Here is an 18,111-nt window from a genome sequence, read left to right on the forward strand (position 1 = left end):
GAATTCTACTGGCATTTTGATTTATGGAATAAGTCTGACAATGTCTCAGAATGATGACATACCCACATTTCCAGTCCTAGTTTTCTATATAAATGTCCTGTTGTTATATTGCTAGGAATGTTCAGTGAATGGTCCCCAGCCACACGTGGCCCACATTCCTGCATAAGCGTTCTTTGTCAGTAAAAGAGGAACACCAAAAGGAAGTGAATGATTCATTTTGATGTGTGCAGCATTTTCTGAATATTTTGTGCAGATAATAGTGGTCAGGAATGGTTGTTTTCCTTTTCTTATTTTTTCCAAATGTCATCTCTTTTTCTTCCTCTAAAACACTTGGGGTCTCAGAGTAATGACACGTTAAAACTTGGGGTCTCAGAGTGTTGATACTTGGGGTCTCAGAGTAATGATACGTTGACACTTGGGGGTCTCAGAGTGTTGACACGTGGGGTCTCAGAGTAATGACACGTTGACACTTGGGGGTCTCAGAGTAATGACACGTTAAAACTTGGGGTCTCAGAGTGTTGATACTTGGGGTCTCAGTGTAATGACACGTTGACACTTGAGGTCTTAGAGTAATGACACACTGATACACAGGGTGTACATCACCGCGTTCTTGCTGATCAGAATTTCCGCCAACATTTGTGTGACCGTGTGTATGCAAGACAAGTTTGAGCGAACTTCCGTCGGAAAAAATCCACGGTTTTGTTGTCTGAATGTCCAATCGTCTGTACGCGGCATAAGACCCCAAGATTTAGTGTGTCATCAAAGTGCTATTACTCCGAAACCCCAAATGTCAGTGCATCATTATTATGAAACCCTGTGTACCAGTGTGTCATTACTCTGAGACCCCTAGTGTCATCACTCTGACCACTGACTGAGTAGGAGAGGAGACATTTCGCTGTTCCTACTTACTAGGAACAAACGACACGTCTCCTCCCCTCTGACAGCACCGGGATTTGTGTGTTTAAACACACAAATGCCCATGCTGGTGCTTTGCACGCGATCGCACATGGGTGGTGATCGCGACCGCCGGCTATGCGCATCAGGTCCCCCGTCTTGAAGCGTGCACCCTCTGGTGACTCTTAAAGGGAAATATATATATATATATATATATATATATATATATAGAGAGAGAGAGAGAGAATATACACGCTATAAATGTCAGTGAATGGGGTTAACCACTAGGTGGCGCTGAAGGAGTTAAGTGTGCCCTAGTGCAGAGGTCGTCAACCCCCGGTCCGCGGCCCAAAGCCAGGCCGTACCGCCTCTCTAGCCGGGACCGCAAGGCAAAGGACACTGTCCTCCTACCGGGCCTTGGAAAAATATTCTTCCACAAAACCGGTCCTTGGTGCCAAAAAGTTTGGGGACCACTGCCCTAGTGGGTGATTCTTACTGTTAGGGGGCGTGGCTACATGTGTCACGTCATTGATTGCTGTTCCCAATAACAGGGAACAGGCAATTGGTGACAGTGTCACTAGGCAGAATGGGGAGAGGCATGTTTACACTTGCCTCTCCCCGTTCTGCAGCTCTGTGACCCGATTGCGGACACCGGCGGACTTCAAATCCGCAGGTCCCGCGGGCACGGTCACGGAGCTCGCGGCAGGGGCATGCTGCCGACGTATATCTACAGGAGCCGGTCGGGAACCAGTTAAGCATTCTCAGAAACTATTCAACACATTACAACACTTCTAACGTTGTATTCTGTGTCGTATGAGAATTTTCATATGGTGAGTAACCTCTTCACTTTCAACATGAGACTAGCATGCAACAAAAAATGGATGAACGTTCGTCTGAAAATCTGATTGTGTGTACGAGGCTTTAGAGTAATGATATACTGACACTTGGGGGTTGATGTACTAAAACTGGAGAGTGCAAAATCTGATGCAGCTGTGCATGGTAGCCAATCAGCTTCTAATCAGCTTGTTCAATTAAAGGAGAAGTCCAGCCTGAGCTTGTTTGGCTGGACTTCTCTTATGGGCCACAGGATTGCAATTCGTTTTTGCACTCCTGTGACCAGGGGCGGACTGACCATTGAGTCACTCGGGCACTGCCCGAGGGCCCCATGCCACTAGGGGGCCCCATCAGGGTTGCCAGGCTCAGTAAAACCAGGGACAGTATGTAAAAATCTATGTTTTTTTTTTACAGCTGTCCAGTGCTTTAAGTGGGCCAAAAGAGGTGCCGGTACTCTATTAGGCGCCGGTGCTCCCCCCCCCCCCCAATACTGAACATGAAAATACCCTTAGAAAGTACCCTGAAAAAGAGCTACTGTAGAAAGAGCTACTGAACATAAATAAAATGTGCAAAAGGGTATTGAACAAAATGGGCTCTGCACGTGCACTGTGCGAACACTCTGGAGCTCATCCTTAATCCTATGTAATGTATCCCTCTCAGGGCTTTCAGCATGTAAGGGGTTAAATGATTAATCCAGTGTAATGCATCCTTCAGGGCTTTCATCATGTAAGGGGTTAAATGATTGCAGGATTAATCATTTAACCCCTTACTGTAAGGGATTAAATGATTAATCTTGCAATCATTTAACCCCTTACATGCTGAAAGCCCTGAAGGATGCATTACACTGGATTAATCATTTAACCCCTTACATGCTGAAAGCCCTGAAGGATGCATTACACTGGATTAATCATTTAACCCCTTACATGCTGAAAGCCCTGAGGGTATAGATCATGAAGCTCTGTTATTGATCAAATTATTGCAGGCCGCAGCAGGAGGGGGCTTTTGGCAATGGCATCAGGCAGACAGGCATGTTGGACTTCAATTTGTACAAAGTACTACCTTAAAAAAAAAAAATGTTTAACAGCAGAATCTAATGGGACCTGGAGGGGGGTCTTTTTCTAACAGTGTCCCATGGACAGTCTATTAGAAAGTGTCCCCTCTAGGCCCCATTAGAGACTACAACAGAGTCTAATGGGACACCCTCTGTGTGCCATGACTCTCACCCCTGCCCAACCTCTCACAAAGTAGAAATACAATTGTAGCGCTACTCTTGCCTTATCTGTGGGTGCTGTAGCTGTGGCTGGCTCCCACATCCTCTGTGGCTGGTTCCTGTGGGTGGCTAGCTGGCACCTGTTGGTGGCTGGCTGGCACCCTGCTGTGGCTGGCTGGATCCCTGGTGTGGGTGGGTCACCGTGGGTGGCTGGCATCCTGCTGTGGATAGTCACTGTGGCTGGTTTGCTCCTGTGGGTGGCTGGCTCCCTGCTGTGGGTGGGTCACTGTGGCTGGTTGGCTCCTGTGGGTGGTTGGCTGGCACCCCATTGTAGCTGGCTGGTTTCCTGGTGTGGGTGGGTCACTGTGGGTGGCTTGCTGGCTCCCTGGCCCTGCTGTGGATGAGTCACCATGGGTGGCTGGCACCCTGGCCCTGCTGTGGGTGGGTCACCGTGGGTGGCTGGCTTCTGTGGGTGGCTGCCTGGCACCCTGCTGTTGGTGGCTGGCCTGGCTCTCTGCCGTGGGTCAGTGGGTGGCTGTCTGACACGGTGCAGCCTGCTGTGGGTGACTGGCCTGGCTCCCTGCTGTGGGTCAGTGGCTGGCTTGCATGGTGCACCCTGCTGTGGGTGGCTGGCCTGGCTCCCTGCTGTGGGTCAGTGGCTGGCTTGCATGGTGCACCCTGCTGTGGGTGGCTGGCCTGGCTCCCTGCTGTGGGTCAGTGGCTGGCTTGCATGGTGCACCCTGCTGTGGGTGGCTGGCCTGGCTCCCTGCTGTGGGTCAGTGGCTGGCTTGCATGGTGCACCCTGCTGTGGGTGGCTGGCCTGGCTCCCTGCTGTGGGTCAGTGGCTGGCTTGCACGGTGCAGCCTGCTGTGGGTGGGTGGCTGGCCTGGCTCCCTGCTGTGGGTCAGAGGGTGGGTCAGTGGCTGGCTGACATGGTGCAGCCTGCTGTGGGTGGCTGGCCTGGCTCCCTGATGTGGGTCAGTGGGTGGGTGGGTCGGTGGCTGGCTGACACGATGCAGCCTACTGTGGGTGACTGGCCTGGCTCCCTGCTGTGGGTCAGTGGCTGGCTTGCATGGTGCACCCTGCTGTGGGTGGCTGGCCTGGCTCCCTGCTGTGGGTCAGTGGCTGGCTTGCATGGTGCACCCTGCTGTGGGTGGCTGGCCTGGCTCCCTGCTGTGGGTCAGTGGCTGGCTTGCATGGTGCACCCTGCTGTGGGTGGCTGGCCTGGCTCCCTGCTGTGGGTCAGTGGCTGGCTTGCACGGTGCAGCCTGCTGTGGGTGGGTGGCTGGCCTGGCTCCCTGCTGTGGGTCAGAGGGTGGGTCAGTGGCTGGCTGACATGGTGCAGCCTGCTGTGGGTGGCTGGCCTGGCTCCCTGCTGTGGGTCAGTGGCTGGCTTGCATGGTGCACCCTGCTGTGGGTGGCTGGCCTGGCTCCCTGCTGTGGGTCAGTGGCTGGCTTGCATGGTGCACCCTGCTGTGGGTGGCTGGCCTGGCTCCCTGCTGTGGGTCAGTGGCTGGCTTGCACGGTGCAGCCTGCTGTGGGTGGGTGGCTGGCCTGGCTCCCTGCTGTGGGTCAGAGGGTGGGTCAGTGGCTGGCTGACATGGTGCAGCCTGCTGTGGGTGGCTGGCCTGGCTCCCTGATGTGGGTCAGTGGGTGGGTGGGTCGGTGGCTGGCTGACACGATGCAGCCTACTGTGGGTGACTGGCCTGGCTCCCTGCTGTGGGTCAGTGGCTGGCTTGCACGGTGCACCCTGCTGTGGGTGGCTGGTCTGGCTCCATGCTGTGGGTCAGTGGCTGGCTTGCACGGTGCTCCCTGCTGTGGGTGGGTGGGTGTCTGGCCTGGCTCCCTGCTGTGGGTCGGTGGGTGGCTGGCACAATGCACCCTGCTGCAGGTGGCTAGCCTGGCTCCCTGCTGTGGCTGACAGAGAGGGGGTGGGCTGACAAAGGGAGGATGGGCTGATAGAGGAGGGGTGGGCTGACAGAGGAGGAGTGGACTGACAGAGAGGGGGGTGGGCTGACAGAGGAGGTGTGGACTGACAGAGAGGAGTGGGCTGAGAGGGGATGGGGGCTGACAGAGGGGAGCTGACAGAGGGGGGGATGGCCTGACAGAGGTTGGTGGGTTGACAGAGGGGGGGTGGGTTGACAGAGGGGGGGGGGTGGGCTGACAGAGGGGAGATGGGTTGGCAGAGGAGGAGTGGGCTGAGAGGGGGTGGATGCTGACAGAGGGGGGGTGGGCTGACAGAGGATGGGTGGGCTGACAAAGGGGGTGTGGGCTGCCTGACATAGAGGAGGATGGCTGACATAGAGGAGGTGGTTTGACAGAGGAGAATGGCTTAAACGGGGGGTGATGGTGACAGAGACCTCAGAAATTCAAAGCGCCCTAGGCCGAGAGGCGGGACTCCAGCAAGTGGTCACGACCAGCCGCATCCACACGTGACCAGCTCCGCCTCTGTCGATGATTTGCAGTGCGCTCGCAACACAAATGCCCTGTGATTGGCCAAACAGGGTCATGTGCGGCCGTACGCTGTGGAATTCTGGGACATGTAGTCATGATGCGAGGCTCGGATCATGACTCATGATGCGAGCCTCACATCATGACTACATGTCCCAGAATTCCACAGCGTACGGCCGCACATGACCCTGTCCGGCCAATCACAGGGCTTTTGTATGGCTGCCGCTTACTGTATTGAAGTCGACTTCAAAGGAAAAAAAAAAAAACGGCAGCGAGAGCGACACGGACGCCGGTATTTTGTGCCCTCCACCAATGTTGCGCCCGGTGCGATACGCCAGTGCGTTCGGGTACGAGAAACCCACGTACTGGGCGCACGGAGAGGTGCTGGTACTCTCGAGGGCCATTTTTGGAAGTGGCGCTACTGAGTACCGCCGCGTTCCGGCCCAGTTAAAGCACTGCATCTGTCCCTGATATGTCCGAAACCGACATGCTTTTGATGTGAAAATCCCAAGATTTTAGCTGCCCCGCCTCTGCACTTCCTCCTGGCGTGGTGGCCATCTGTAAGCCCAGGGGCCCCATAATCTTCTATTGCCCGGGGGCCCCACGAGTTGTCAGTCCGCCCCTGCCTGTGACCCATTTTTAGCAGAGAGCGGTCTGAAGTCCGCTCTCCGCTGACGTCGCCAGGATTAGTCCAGGCACCGTGTCATCCCGACTCTGGGAGTCTGGATCGGCCAGGTGCCTGAACTGATAGCTGTCTCAGCCTCTCTGTGAGCCGCTGAGAAGGCCTCTGCCTGCCCCTCCACAGCTCAGCACTCCAGTAAGCATGGAGGCTAAGAGGAGGAGAGATGCTGATTGACAGGCAGCAGCTCTCTGTTCGGGGAGCTGAGAGAACCTGAGCCACCGGCGATGTTCGATCGCTTGGTTCTCAGTGCAGAGGCATCAGGGGGCAGATTCAGCATTGGACCGATGCTGCATCCACCTAGGTAAGTATGAAACTGGAATAATAATAAAAAAAAAACGTAATTCTCTTTTAAACTTTGACAAAAAAACTGGAAGCTGATTGGTTACAATGCAGAGCTGCACCGGATTTTGCACTCTCCCACTTTTAGTAAATCAACCCCAGTAAAGTAATGATAAACACTGGTATTTAGGGTCTCGGAGCAACGACACACTGACACTCGCGAGCAGTGACACACGACAACTGTGACCTCATTAAATATGACAGTGCTAAGGGCAGTAATAAGATGTTAGATTTTCCCTAACTGGAGGCGGATCAGTGAAGGATGAATTCCGCTGGCAGTTGACAATGTCTCGGAATGATGACATACCCACACTTCCAGTCCTAGTGTTCTATATAATTATCCTGTTTTATTATTGCTAGGAATGTTCATGGAATGGTCCCCAGCCACACGTGGCCCACATTCCTGCATAACCGTTCTTTGTCAGTAAAAGGAAGTGATTGTTCCTTTTTTACTTGTGCAGCATTCTAGGAATTTTTAGTGTGGATTTCTTTCTTTCTTTTCTTTTTTTTTCTTTTTTTCTTTCTTTTTCTTTTTCTTTCTTTTTTTCTTTTTTTCTTTCTTTTTCTTTCTTTCTTTCTTTCTTTCTTTCTTTCTTTTTCTTTATTTTTCTTTATTTTTCTTTCTTTTTCTTTTTCTTTCTCTTTCTTTTTCTTTCTTTCATTCTTTCTTTCTTTCTTTCTTTCTTTCTTTCTTTCTTCTTTCCTTTTCTTTTCTTTCTTTCTTTTTCTTTCTCCTTCCTTTCTTTCTTTCTTTTCTCTTTCTTTTTTTTCTCTTTTTTTTTTCTCCCTTTCTCTTTCTTTTTTTCTTTCTTTCTTTCTTTTTCTCTTTCTCTTTCTCTTTCTTTCTTTCTTTTTCTCTTTCTCTTTCTTTCTTTCTTTTTTTTTTTTTTCTTTCTTTTTTTTTTTCTTTCTTTCTTTCTTTTTTTCTCTTTCTTTCTTTCTCTTTCTTTCTTTCTCTTTGATGTGTCTGTTACATCTTTACATACCTTCTGTTTGCAGCATTGTATTTCTTTGTTCCCTCTAGTTGTTCTTTGTTTGGCTTACTAGAACACAATTGCCACATTAAAGCGGAGTTCCGGCCACAATTTCACTTTTTATATATATATATACCCCTGTAATACACAAGCTTAATGTATTCTAGTAAAGTTGGTCTGTAAACTAAGGTCCGTTTTGTTAGGTTGTTACAGCATTTAGACACTTTATAAAATAGAAATTGACTGGGGCCATCTTAAGTGTGGGCATCATGAAGCCAGACTGTATGACTTCCTGGATTTCAGCCTTGCAGATCTCGCACATGGTCAGTGCTGCACAAGCAGTGTCAGATCAGGTTTCAGCACCTGTGCTGTCCAAGTCACATGATTCTTTGAGACTGGGGAGTGCACAGACTCCTGGAAAGTTACACCCACTACATTCCCAGGAGTCTGTGCGGTGTAGGTTAGGAAGCATTAAGCACCTAGGTGCAGGAAGTGGGAAGATTAACTATTCTGCCTAGCAACAACACTTTGAAGGCATCTAAAAAAAAAAAAAAAATTGTAAAGGACTAATGACATTTTTTTAAAACTACTGATGTAATGTTATATTTATGGGTGGATTTCCACTTTAAAGTGGGTGTAAACCCACTCATCCTTTCTAAACTACTGCCATAGTGCTGATCTATAAGGATATAGATGCCTCCTGCATGTATCCTTACCTGTCAAATTTCTCCCCTCTGTCTGTTATAAGAACTGAAAAACTGAAGATTCTGTGGGTGGGTCTGTTGTCTGGAGCTCGGTGGGTGGAGTTGTGATGTCAGTAGACTAACCGCCCTCCTCTACACTCCCCTTATCAAAATGCATTTTTTTTCCTGTGTATATCTTTACACTGAATTCTGCTATGATCACCAACATCCAGTCAAATCCCAGAGAAGTAACCACATGATTTCAGAAAATGAGTGGGGGTGGGAATTAATAAATAATGCCCGTCTGTCATGGATATGCAATAAAGTCTGGCAGCTTACCTGATCTCCATGTGTTCATTAGAGGCCTGACCCTCCTTCTGACTGTCTTTTATCACCTTCCTCCCTGTATTGCTCCACCCTAGGCCATCACAGGAAGCCTATATTAACCATTGCACTGCTAGTCTGCTTTGCTGTTTAACCGTGTTGTTAGCTTTAGTCCTTGTCTGCAGTGTGCTACGATTATCTTCCTGTGTGCCGTTTTTGGCTCGTCCCTGACATCTCCTGTTTGCCTGTGATCCTGACCTTTTGCCTGTCCCTCGGTTACCCTTGTCTGCCTGTTGCCCTGACCTCGGCTTACCCATCACTATCGCTTGTCCTGCTTGCTGCTTCCCCTCTCTCGCTGCGGAGCGTGACCTAGGGGATCCCAGGGGTCACGACCTGGATCCAGCTGCGGCGAAGGCCATCCTCCCCACTAGAGGCTCTGGTGAACACAAAGCTGGGTCTTAGATTCCGTGCCCTGGGGAATCTTGGGCTCACGCTTCCTCTCTAATCGCAGCAGTCGACCATAGGGTTCACTACCCTGTGGTGCATTCCTGACCCCAACGGGGTGCACTTGTCACCTGACCGCAATTGACCTGACACTGTCTCAGGCTAGTGCATGAGATATGTGAATCACCTGTCATTCACAGCAAGGGGGTGGATTTGAAAAAAAGTTTTTCTCTGTTTGTCAAGATTTATCTCACTGAACAATAAAAGAGGATTGCTCAGAGCTGGATTAACTCTGTGTGGCAAGACTGGGCACAGATGATGGGAAATCTTATTCTCTACATTGTGACATTAAAAAAAATTGGGTTTACATCCACTTTAACCAGACTTGCCACCAAATTTTTTTTTAGTGGAACTGCAAACAAGCGGGGCACAGAGAACAATAAAAGGTTCAATCAATTCCTTATTCTGTCCAACATATAAAAGAAACGGTTAGAGATGCATAAAAGAAAAGGTTTTGCCTAAATTCCACTGCATTGTTTGCAGACGACAGACTGACATAAACCACAAAAGTATTTAATAAGTTCTGTTTTTTGTTTTGCAGACACGGATTATCTTCGCTATCTGTTCCCGACCTATGTGAAATCCAATTTGTACAGATTCTGCTACACACAGTACGGACAGACATACTCCATCTGCAATTTCTGGAATGGTAAGGTGCTATAGGATGACATGGGAAGGGCAAGTTTGGAATGACATAGACAATAGGCTTTAGCATTTTACATTTAAATGAAGGGGGTGGAGTTTAGCACCATAAAGAGGCGGGGCTTGGTCTACACCTGTACAGAAGACAACCCCCCTCCCCAATGTACAGCCCGGGTTTAGGATTCAATGGGGCTACACAAGAGGGTTCTTGAACACCGGCACCTTCTTGTGTAGCCCAGCTGAATCCTAAGCCCATAGAAGGTGTTGACTTTTATTTTTTATTTTTATTATTATTATTAATAATAATAATAATAATAATAATAATTATTATTATTATTATTATTATTATTATTATTATTATTATTATGAAGATTCATTCAGTAACTGAATTGTACTCTGGACAGGCGGCCACTGTAGGCAAAGCGACGTACTGGTACATCGTTGCCTACTTCTGGGTTTATGATTCATGCCTGGAACCTGCTGATCAACTGTATACATTCACAGCCCAGAGCTCTGTGTTGGTAAACAACACAGAGCTTTGTACAGAGGGGGCAATCTGTCAGTTTCTGAGAAATTGAGAGCTCATTAGTAAAAAGCAGCACAATTTAACCCTTTCCCAGCCAGCGTCATTATTACAGTGACTGTATATTTTAAGCACTGATTGCTGTAATAATGGCAGTGGCGGTGTCATTCCCCTCCAGCATCAGTTAGTGTCAGATTGTCCACCGCAATATCGTAGTCCTGTTATAGGTCGTTGATTTAGTAGTATGAATAGAAAATAAAATAAAAATTACAGTATATATCCCATAGTTTGTAGGCACTATATTATAAATATATTAAGTAGCACTATTGTAAGCACTATAACTCTTTTACACAAACTAATTAATGTACACTTATTAGGATTTCTTTTTATCAAAAATAATGTAGCAGAATACATTTTGACCAAGATTTATGAAGAAATTCTTTTTTTTTTTTTTTTTTATTGGATATATGTTATAGCAGAAAGTAATGTAATATATATATATATATATATATATATATATATATTTATATTTCTAAATTTTTGGTCTTTATTATTTTATGTATATAACAAGCAAAAAAAAAAAGGCCAGCCATACACAGTTATGCCGCGTACACACGCTTGGAATTTCCGACAAAAAGATGTTCGATGGGAGCTTTTTGTCAAATTCCGACCATGTATAGGCTTCTTCGGACATTTGCTGTCAGAATTTGGTGGGGTGGCATGGCCAGGGGAAGCCGTCCTCACTGGGAGAATAAAGTGATTATCGCTTGCTGCTATAGCAGCTGCTAGCTATAATCGTAAGAGAATCTGGCAGGATGGGTGATCAACTTTGTACATTCAGCCTGCCTGTTAACAGTTTGAATCTCAGCCGATTCCTGCTGAGCTGGCAGAGATTCAAACTGTGTATGGCTGGCCTAACTCTAATGCTGCGTACATACGATCGGGATTTCCGACAAGAAAAGTTTCATGTGAGCTTTTGGTCGGAAATTCCGATCGTGTGTAGGCCCCATCTGACTTTTTCTGTCGGAATTTCCGACCGCAAAAATTTGAGAGCTGGCTCTCAAATTTTCAGACGGGAAAAGTTCTTGACGGAAATTCATATCGTCTGTATGCAATTCCGACGCTCAAAAATCCTACGCATGCTCGGAATCATTGAACTTCATTTTTTTTTCAGCTCGTCGTAGTGTTTTGTACGTCACCGCATTTTTGGCGCTCGGAATTTTTGACAACATTTCTGTGACCGTGTGTGTGTGCAAGACAAGTTGGAGCCAAGATTCAGTTGGAAAAAAAATCCACGGTTTTCTTGTCGGAAATTTCCGATCCTGTGTATGCGGCATTCGCCTACTCGTAGCCACATATTCTAAAACGAATCTATCTAGTTCTGTAAAGAAGAAATCACTGTACATATGCTTTCTGAAGCCGATCCGGTCTCTGCTGTGTGCAGGAGACAGCCGACAACGGCTGGGAAGTGATGTCACCCATAGAGTTACAATGGGGCTTCTGTTGTCGGCTGCCTCTCCTGCACACTCCCACACACTGACAGCTCAGCGTGGCACCGGACCAGAGCGGCTGCAGAACAGGAAAGTATATTGATTACCGTATTTATCTGCCTATAGCGCGCACCCCTAATCTAGAAGGGAAATTCTTGAAAAAAAAAATGAATTACTTACAGTTTTGGTGTCTTGCCCGGCGTTCATCGGCGGCCTTGTTCGGTCCGGCGGCCGTGCGCAGGGTCCGTCTGCGGCTTCCTCGCGGCGCCCGTCCAGGTGTCCGTCTGCGGCTTCCTCGCGGCCTCCGTCCAGGTGTCCGTCTGCGGCTTCCTTGCGGCGTCCGTCCAGGTGTCCGTCTGCGGGGTCCGTCCAGTCCTCCATCCGCACGTTGCCCGGGGTTGCGGCGGTGTTAGTTTTTGAATTAGGCGTCGAGCCGAGAGGAGCCGGATTTCCTGTTTGTTCGGCTCCTCTCGGCTTCTCTCGCGTGGCTGCAGGCGTAGCCGAGTGCGCAGTACACTCTGATCGGGTAGGATCAGCTCGACTCTAGGCTGCGGTGCTCGGCACCTAATTAAAAAAAACAAACACCGCTGCAACAGTTTCGGCGTATATCGCGCACCCACAATTTCCCCCTGATTTTAAGGGGAAAAAAGTGCGCGGTATACGCTGATAAATACGGTATTTATTTTTCTTTTACAGGGCTAGATAGGTTAGGTTTAGATTGTTGCTACGAGTAGGTTTAGAGTTAGTAAGGTGTTGGCTGAACTTCTACTTTAAAGCAGCCACCATACCTAAGGACTCGTAATCTGCAGTATTTTACATTTTTTCTCTGTGGGTTTACATCATTTTTTTATTTCTATTTTGTAAAACTTCAAACAAATGTGTATTTTTCCTTTCTTAATGGTGATTTTTTTTGTGTACAGATCCTCATCATCATGATATGTATATGAACGTCAGTGATTTCCTGGCACCTATAAATTCCGAAAGACCGGAACCGAACACTACAGGTGGGTCAGCTGACATGTTTTCCCTTTCAGGATTGGAAATGAGAAGCTATTATTTTGCTCACTGGTCCATGTCATGGTGATTGTCACTCACACTGTGTTGTCAGAGCAGTCTATGGCCGGCCACACACGGTTCAAATCGAGATTCGAACCATTAATGGGCAGGCTAAGTGTACCAAGGTGATCGCTCAATCAACTTGGATACAACCCGCCTTCTGAATTCACTTGTGATTATCGCAAGCGGCTGCTATAGCCGACAGCGATATTCACTTTCTTCTCCCGGCAGGGACGGCTTCCCCTGCTGCCCCCACCTGGAGAAGACAATGGCTCAGGAGGAGGGATCCCCCTGTCGGCACTCTGTGTTGATGGGGGAATCATGCAAATTTATTTTCTGCAACCCGTGGTTTCAGGAAAGAAATTTCACCCTGTATGGCCAGCGTATGTCTATTTTATCTTGGCTGCAGGACATCCAGGTCTTTCCTGCTCAGGATATGACATAGGATAGACGGTCCGTGTTCATCCGATCTCCCCATAGGGGAGAGCGGAGAAAAAACAGGGCTGTGCCTGCACAGTGTGCGGGGACCACCATGTCATCCGCCGGCTCAGCGGGGATCAACGGAGCGATCCCCGCTGAGCAAACGGAGGTAATGCTCCGCCCTGTGTGAAAGGGGCCTAACAGCCAGCTGAAGGAGTGCCTACAACAGACTGACAAAGCCGTAGCTTAGCGTGGTCAGGCTGTTTATGGCTGGATCTCTAGCTAAAAAACTCCTAAAAGATTTACAAAAGTGTATTGAAGAAAGATGTATACATTGAATCATGATGCCAAACATATATGGATACATTTTGGGTTTACATGCACTTGAAATATTACTTTTACAAAATTGATGACGGTCAAGTATATAGAGACATTTGATGTACATATCTGCAGAGCCACATTTTTGTCCTAATATATTCAATTTTATTCTCTCAATCTTCCTCTGGCAGAATGGAGGCAAAACTTCCTACGTCTCAGAAAACTGGTTCTCATAGGAGGCCCTAGCGATGGCGTCATCACTCCCTGGGAGTCCAGGTATATGTTTTAACTATAACACTTCTAACCTTCTACACTGTAAGCTCTAACGAGCAGGGCCCTCTGATCCTTCCTGTATTGTATTGTAACTGTACTGTCTTCCCTGATGTTGTAAAGCGATGGGCAAACTGTTGGCGCTATATAAATCCTGTATAATAATAATGATAACACTGCAGGACCGGTGACCTATCTGTATTGAGTGCTGGGGCCCTCTGCTGTCCTGTTCTGCTATTGCAGTAAGCCCAGGAAATTGCTATATTTCTAGATATCATATCCCCTAATATTGTCTTATTTTGTTTTAGCCACTTTGCATTCTTTGATGAAAATGAGACGGTGGTGGAGATGCAAGAACAGCAGGTTAGTCATCAAAATGTTTTGACTAAATAGATCAAATAGTGCTATTTCAGGTATGAGATGGGCTTGGCAATCATTGTATTGCCTATGGATTATCATAGCAAGACTTTAGAGCAGGGGTCTCCAAACTACGGCCCTCCGGTTGTTCAGGAACTACAATTCCCATCATGCCTAGTTATGTCTGTGAATGTCAGAGTTTTACAATGCCTAATGGGACGTGTAGTTCTGCAACAGCTGGAGGGCTGTGCTTTGGAGATCTGTGCTTTAGAGGGCTACTGTCCATAGCTGCCCTCCTTAAAGTCTAACTCCTGCTTTTAAATGGGTATTTCTGTGTGTTACAGTTATATGAATTCTACATGGAGACTGGAAATGTCCATGACTTTAAAGCTGAACTCCAGGAATTCAGCCACTTTGGGAAATGTTCTGGATTATTTTGGGGTTAAGTCTAATGAGATGCATGCCATTCAGTGGACTTCTCTTTAAAGCGTTATCCTTTCCCACTTCCGGGAGTCTGGGCTGCGGCCCATGACATCACTGCGGGGTTTCCTCCTCCCCTGGCTGCCGGGCCAAAAGGAGAGAAGAGCGGGGGCCTCGCGCATCTGCAGTAGGATTCCCGGTGTGAAGCCGAAAGGCTACACTGCCGGGTTCCCTTACCCGCAATGGCGGCGGCAGCACCCGACAGCTGATGGAAACCTCAGCTGCGGTGCTGACATGGCTGGACTCCAGGACAGGTAAGTGTCCGATTTATTAAAAGTCAGCAGCTGCAGTATGTGTAGCTGCTGGCTTTATTTTGGTCGGAACACTGCTTTAATGTACAGTGTAGATTTTCATTAGGTTCCGGGAACAAAGCTCTTGCTACACTTCCAGTGTTCTAACTTACTGGTCTCAGCTCCAGCAGGTGCAGAGTTGCATGCAGCCGCTGTGCCCGCCCCTCCATTCCTTCTGCCCAATTATAGTTAAAGGAGTTGTAAAGTAAAAAAAAAATTCACCTTAATGCAATCTATGCATTAAGGTGAAAAAACATCTGATGCTGCCGCTCAGCCTGGCCGCTGATTGGCTAGAGCGGATGGATTGAGAGCAGCGCAGCCATTGGCTGGCGCTGCTGACAATCGCATCCAGTGACGCAGCGCCCTGAGGGGCCGGAACGAGTGATACAGTGAGCGACTATGGCCGTTCGCTGTTTCACGGGAGCGCGCTCGCAATTACTCACCACCATGCGAGCTCTCGCATGACTGTGGTCAGTACTTGCAGGGAGGACCAGAGACAGCTGCCGAGGGACCCCAGAAGACGTGGATCGGGGCCACTCTGTGCAAAACGAGCTGCACAGTGGAGGTAAGTATAACTTGTTTGTTATTTTAAAGGAAACATTTTTTTTCCTTTTTAATAACCCTTTAAGAGAGAAATGTGATCAGCACACCAAGGTTTCCTCAAAAGGGTCCAAAGCTTTATTTCGTGGTCACATGGTAAACATACGGCAACGTTTCAGAGCCACACAGGGCACATGCCTGAAGAAGAGGCCCTGCGTGCCTCCGAAATGTTGCTGTATGTTTACCACGAAAATAAAGCTTTGGACCCTTTTGTGGAAACCTTGGTGTGCTGATGACATTTCTTCACTTTGATTGTGTATGGTTTCCAGCCTGTGGTCATTACAGCACCCAACATTACTGAACAGCCATTTTCTTGAACGTGTGTGTGGGGAATATTGCGTTTGGTCCTGCTAAATCGTGGAGTGCTTTGTGTTATTTGAACTTGGTCACAAAATACAAAGGCTCATGTAAATGAACAGCAGAAGGGGGGGGGGGTGGCAGACAGAGATGCGGTGTGTAAGGTGTGTAAGGCCCTGTACAGACGAGCGGACATGTCCCCTCGGACAGAATACGCGGTGACGTGCCGCGCCGTCGACGTGCGCGGCCCTGGAAGGTCAATGCTTCCACGCATGCGTCGAATCACTTCGACGCATGCGAGGGCTTTGGGCCGAGCGGACATGTCCGGTGAGTCTGTACAGACGACCGAACATGTCCTACGGACAGGCTTCCAGCAGACATGTTTCTTAGCATGCTAAGAAACATTTGTCCGCTGGAAACTGTCCGATCCGCCGGACAATTGTCCGGTCGGCCGTACACACGACCGAACATGTCTGCTGAAACTGGTCCGCAGACCAGTTTCAGCAGACATGTTCGGTCGTCTGTACGGGGCCTAACAAGACAGCTTCTCTTCTGTCCGCGCTCCAGGAGTGTAGAAACGGCTGTATTCCCAGAGCTCCATATAACTATCAGATGTATGGTAAATTAAAGAAATAAGTCCGCCAGGTGGCATCTCGTTGGATTTATCTCATAGTATGCCAGCACATTTGACAGTTTCGCTGAATTTCTGGAGTTCAGCTTTATAGCACATCTTTTCCCAAAGGTATTAGGGCCCTTTCGTCCGCCCGTGTGAAAGGGCCCTTACATTCAAGGCATACCGTGAATGGTAACTGTCACAATCGCTTACTTCCTCAACTGAGCTGTCACGCGCAAATGGCTGCAGTCATAACTGATCACATGTGCAGCACCATGGCAACTGCAGATCAGACAGAGGTTACGATGGCAGCCTCCTTGGTTATCAAGGATATGAAGGTTTAGTTCTACTTTTAGTATGGGGGGGTCTATGTTTGGACAGCCCATGTCAACCAGCATAATCGGCACCCACTCACACAGGTGCTTTGCTTTACTGCTAATCCCCTTTTAATGTTCTTTCATATTGAACAAATCTTTTTGTCCCTAGGTTTACCAGACTGATACATTTGGTCTCCGCACTCTGGATAAAAGAGGAGGGGTCTCGGTCTACTCCATCCCAGGAGTGGTTCACACAATGTGGCACTCCAACATGACGGTCTATAAGGAGTGCATCGAAAAGTGGCTCACGTAACGTCTCAGCGGTCTACGCCAGCCCATCACACATCTGCCATGTACCTCCTCGAGGCCTCCTCTCTGCTGCAGTTTGACTTGGACCTTCTTGCACCTCAGTATTGAGCTTTCCAGTCCCGTCTCTTGTGCTGTGGTCAGCTGCAATCCTTTCTTGTCCTTTTTTTGAGAACCCATATGCCTTTCAACCAGCCCTTCACCTACAGGTCACATGACTGAATTTCATGACTCAAGTGCAGTGCGCCTTGCTCTACATTACCAGGACGGGGGGTCTCGTTTGCATTATCTAACAATCATTGGGCTATCTAGGGTACTTTCTAACCCCCAAGACTTTTTCTGAAGGTAGATAATGTTCTGTTTATAACCTTTTATAGGAAACTGAATTTTTGGAAGTGTTTTGCACTGTGGGAGGAGGGGGTGGTCGTTGCCGTTATACAAGTGGCAATTACCTATTACTAAACAGGGATCCTCTACCTCCACACCTCAATCATCTGCTGTCGAACAACGGGCTTATATTGGGTGCTTTTTAAAGTTCCTTCAGGCAACAATTATGAATGCTCTCGCTCACCCCTTGTAATCCTAAAGGTACCTTTTGACAGAAATGATCATGTGAAATGGACCTTTCCAACTCTGACTGTATACATGAGCTAAGATCGTGATAATTGGACATTGAGTCAATAGGACCCTATGGAAGACAAGGATGGCACGCGGAGATGTCTGCTAATATCTGGTTGCGTAAAGCGCTCACGGACATGAAGTAAAAGATTGAAAGTCTACTTATTAAAGGCCTCCACCGCTGAAAACTGCTCATTCAATTTGGAGTGAGCAAAGCTGGGATAAAATTCCACCCGGCTTCTATCTCTTGCAGACTCAAGTGTTTACGATTTCTCTGCAGTAACTAATGTCTTCACCCCGTACCACATGGTCACCCCACTTATTAACAAGAGCGAGTCCCAAGGGTTTCAATGCAACAACAAGGTAATCTGACTCATGTCCTATGGATTTAGTACACAACAAAACACTGCTTTGACGTGTGCCGAAAAAAAGTGCAATTTTTTATTTTTGCGCAGTGTGTTCCGACACGCTGAAATGCATTGCAGTGTGCTGCAGGACATAGAATATAAAAAAAAAGAAGAAGAAACATAAACAATCGCTGCATTGTTGTGTAGATCAGTGTGCATTCACACCACATAGGGTTGCACAATAGTGGACACTGTGGCGGGAATGAGCCTTA

General features: G+C 47.9%; 1 protein-coding gene across 2 annotated transcripts in view; it reads left to right on the forward strand.

Annotated features, from left to right (window-relative positions):
* The window catches only part of PPT2 (palmitoyl-protein thioesterase 2), a 43,580-nt gene extending 25,517 nt beyond the window's left edge, over positions 1-18,063 (forward strand). For both annotated transcript variants that reach the window (XM_040323065.1, XM_040323066.1), the window contains exons 5-9: positions 9,437-9,544; positions 12,471-12,554; positions 13,536-13,620; positions 13,923-13,977; positions 16,738-18,063. In XM_040323065.1, coding sequence (XP_040178999.1) covers positions 9,437-9,544; positions 12,471-12,554; positions 13,536-13,620; positions 13,923-13,977; positions 16,738-16,881 — 476 coding nt within the window. In that variant the 3' untranslated portion in view covers positions 16,882-18,063. The remainder of the gene's footprint in view (positions 1-9,436; positions 9,545-12,470; positions 12,555-13,535; positions 13,621-13,922; positions 13,978-16,737) is intronic.
* Positions 18,064-18,111: the final 48 nt, after the last annotated feature.

This window comes from Rana temporaria, chromosome 9 (genome assembly GCF_905171775.1).
Source record: "Rana temporaria chromosome 9, aRanTem1.1, whole genome shotgun sequence".
NCBI lineage: Eukaryota > Metazoa > Chordata > Amphibia > Anura > Ranidae > Rana > Rana temporaria.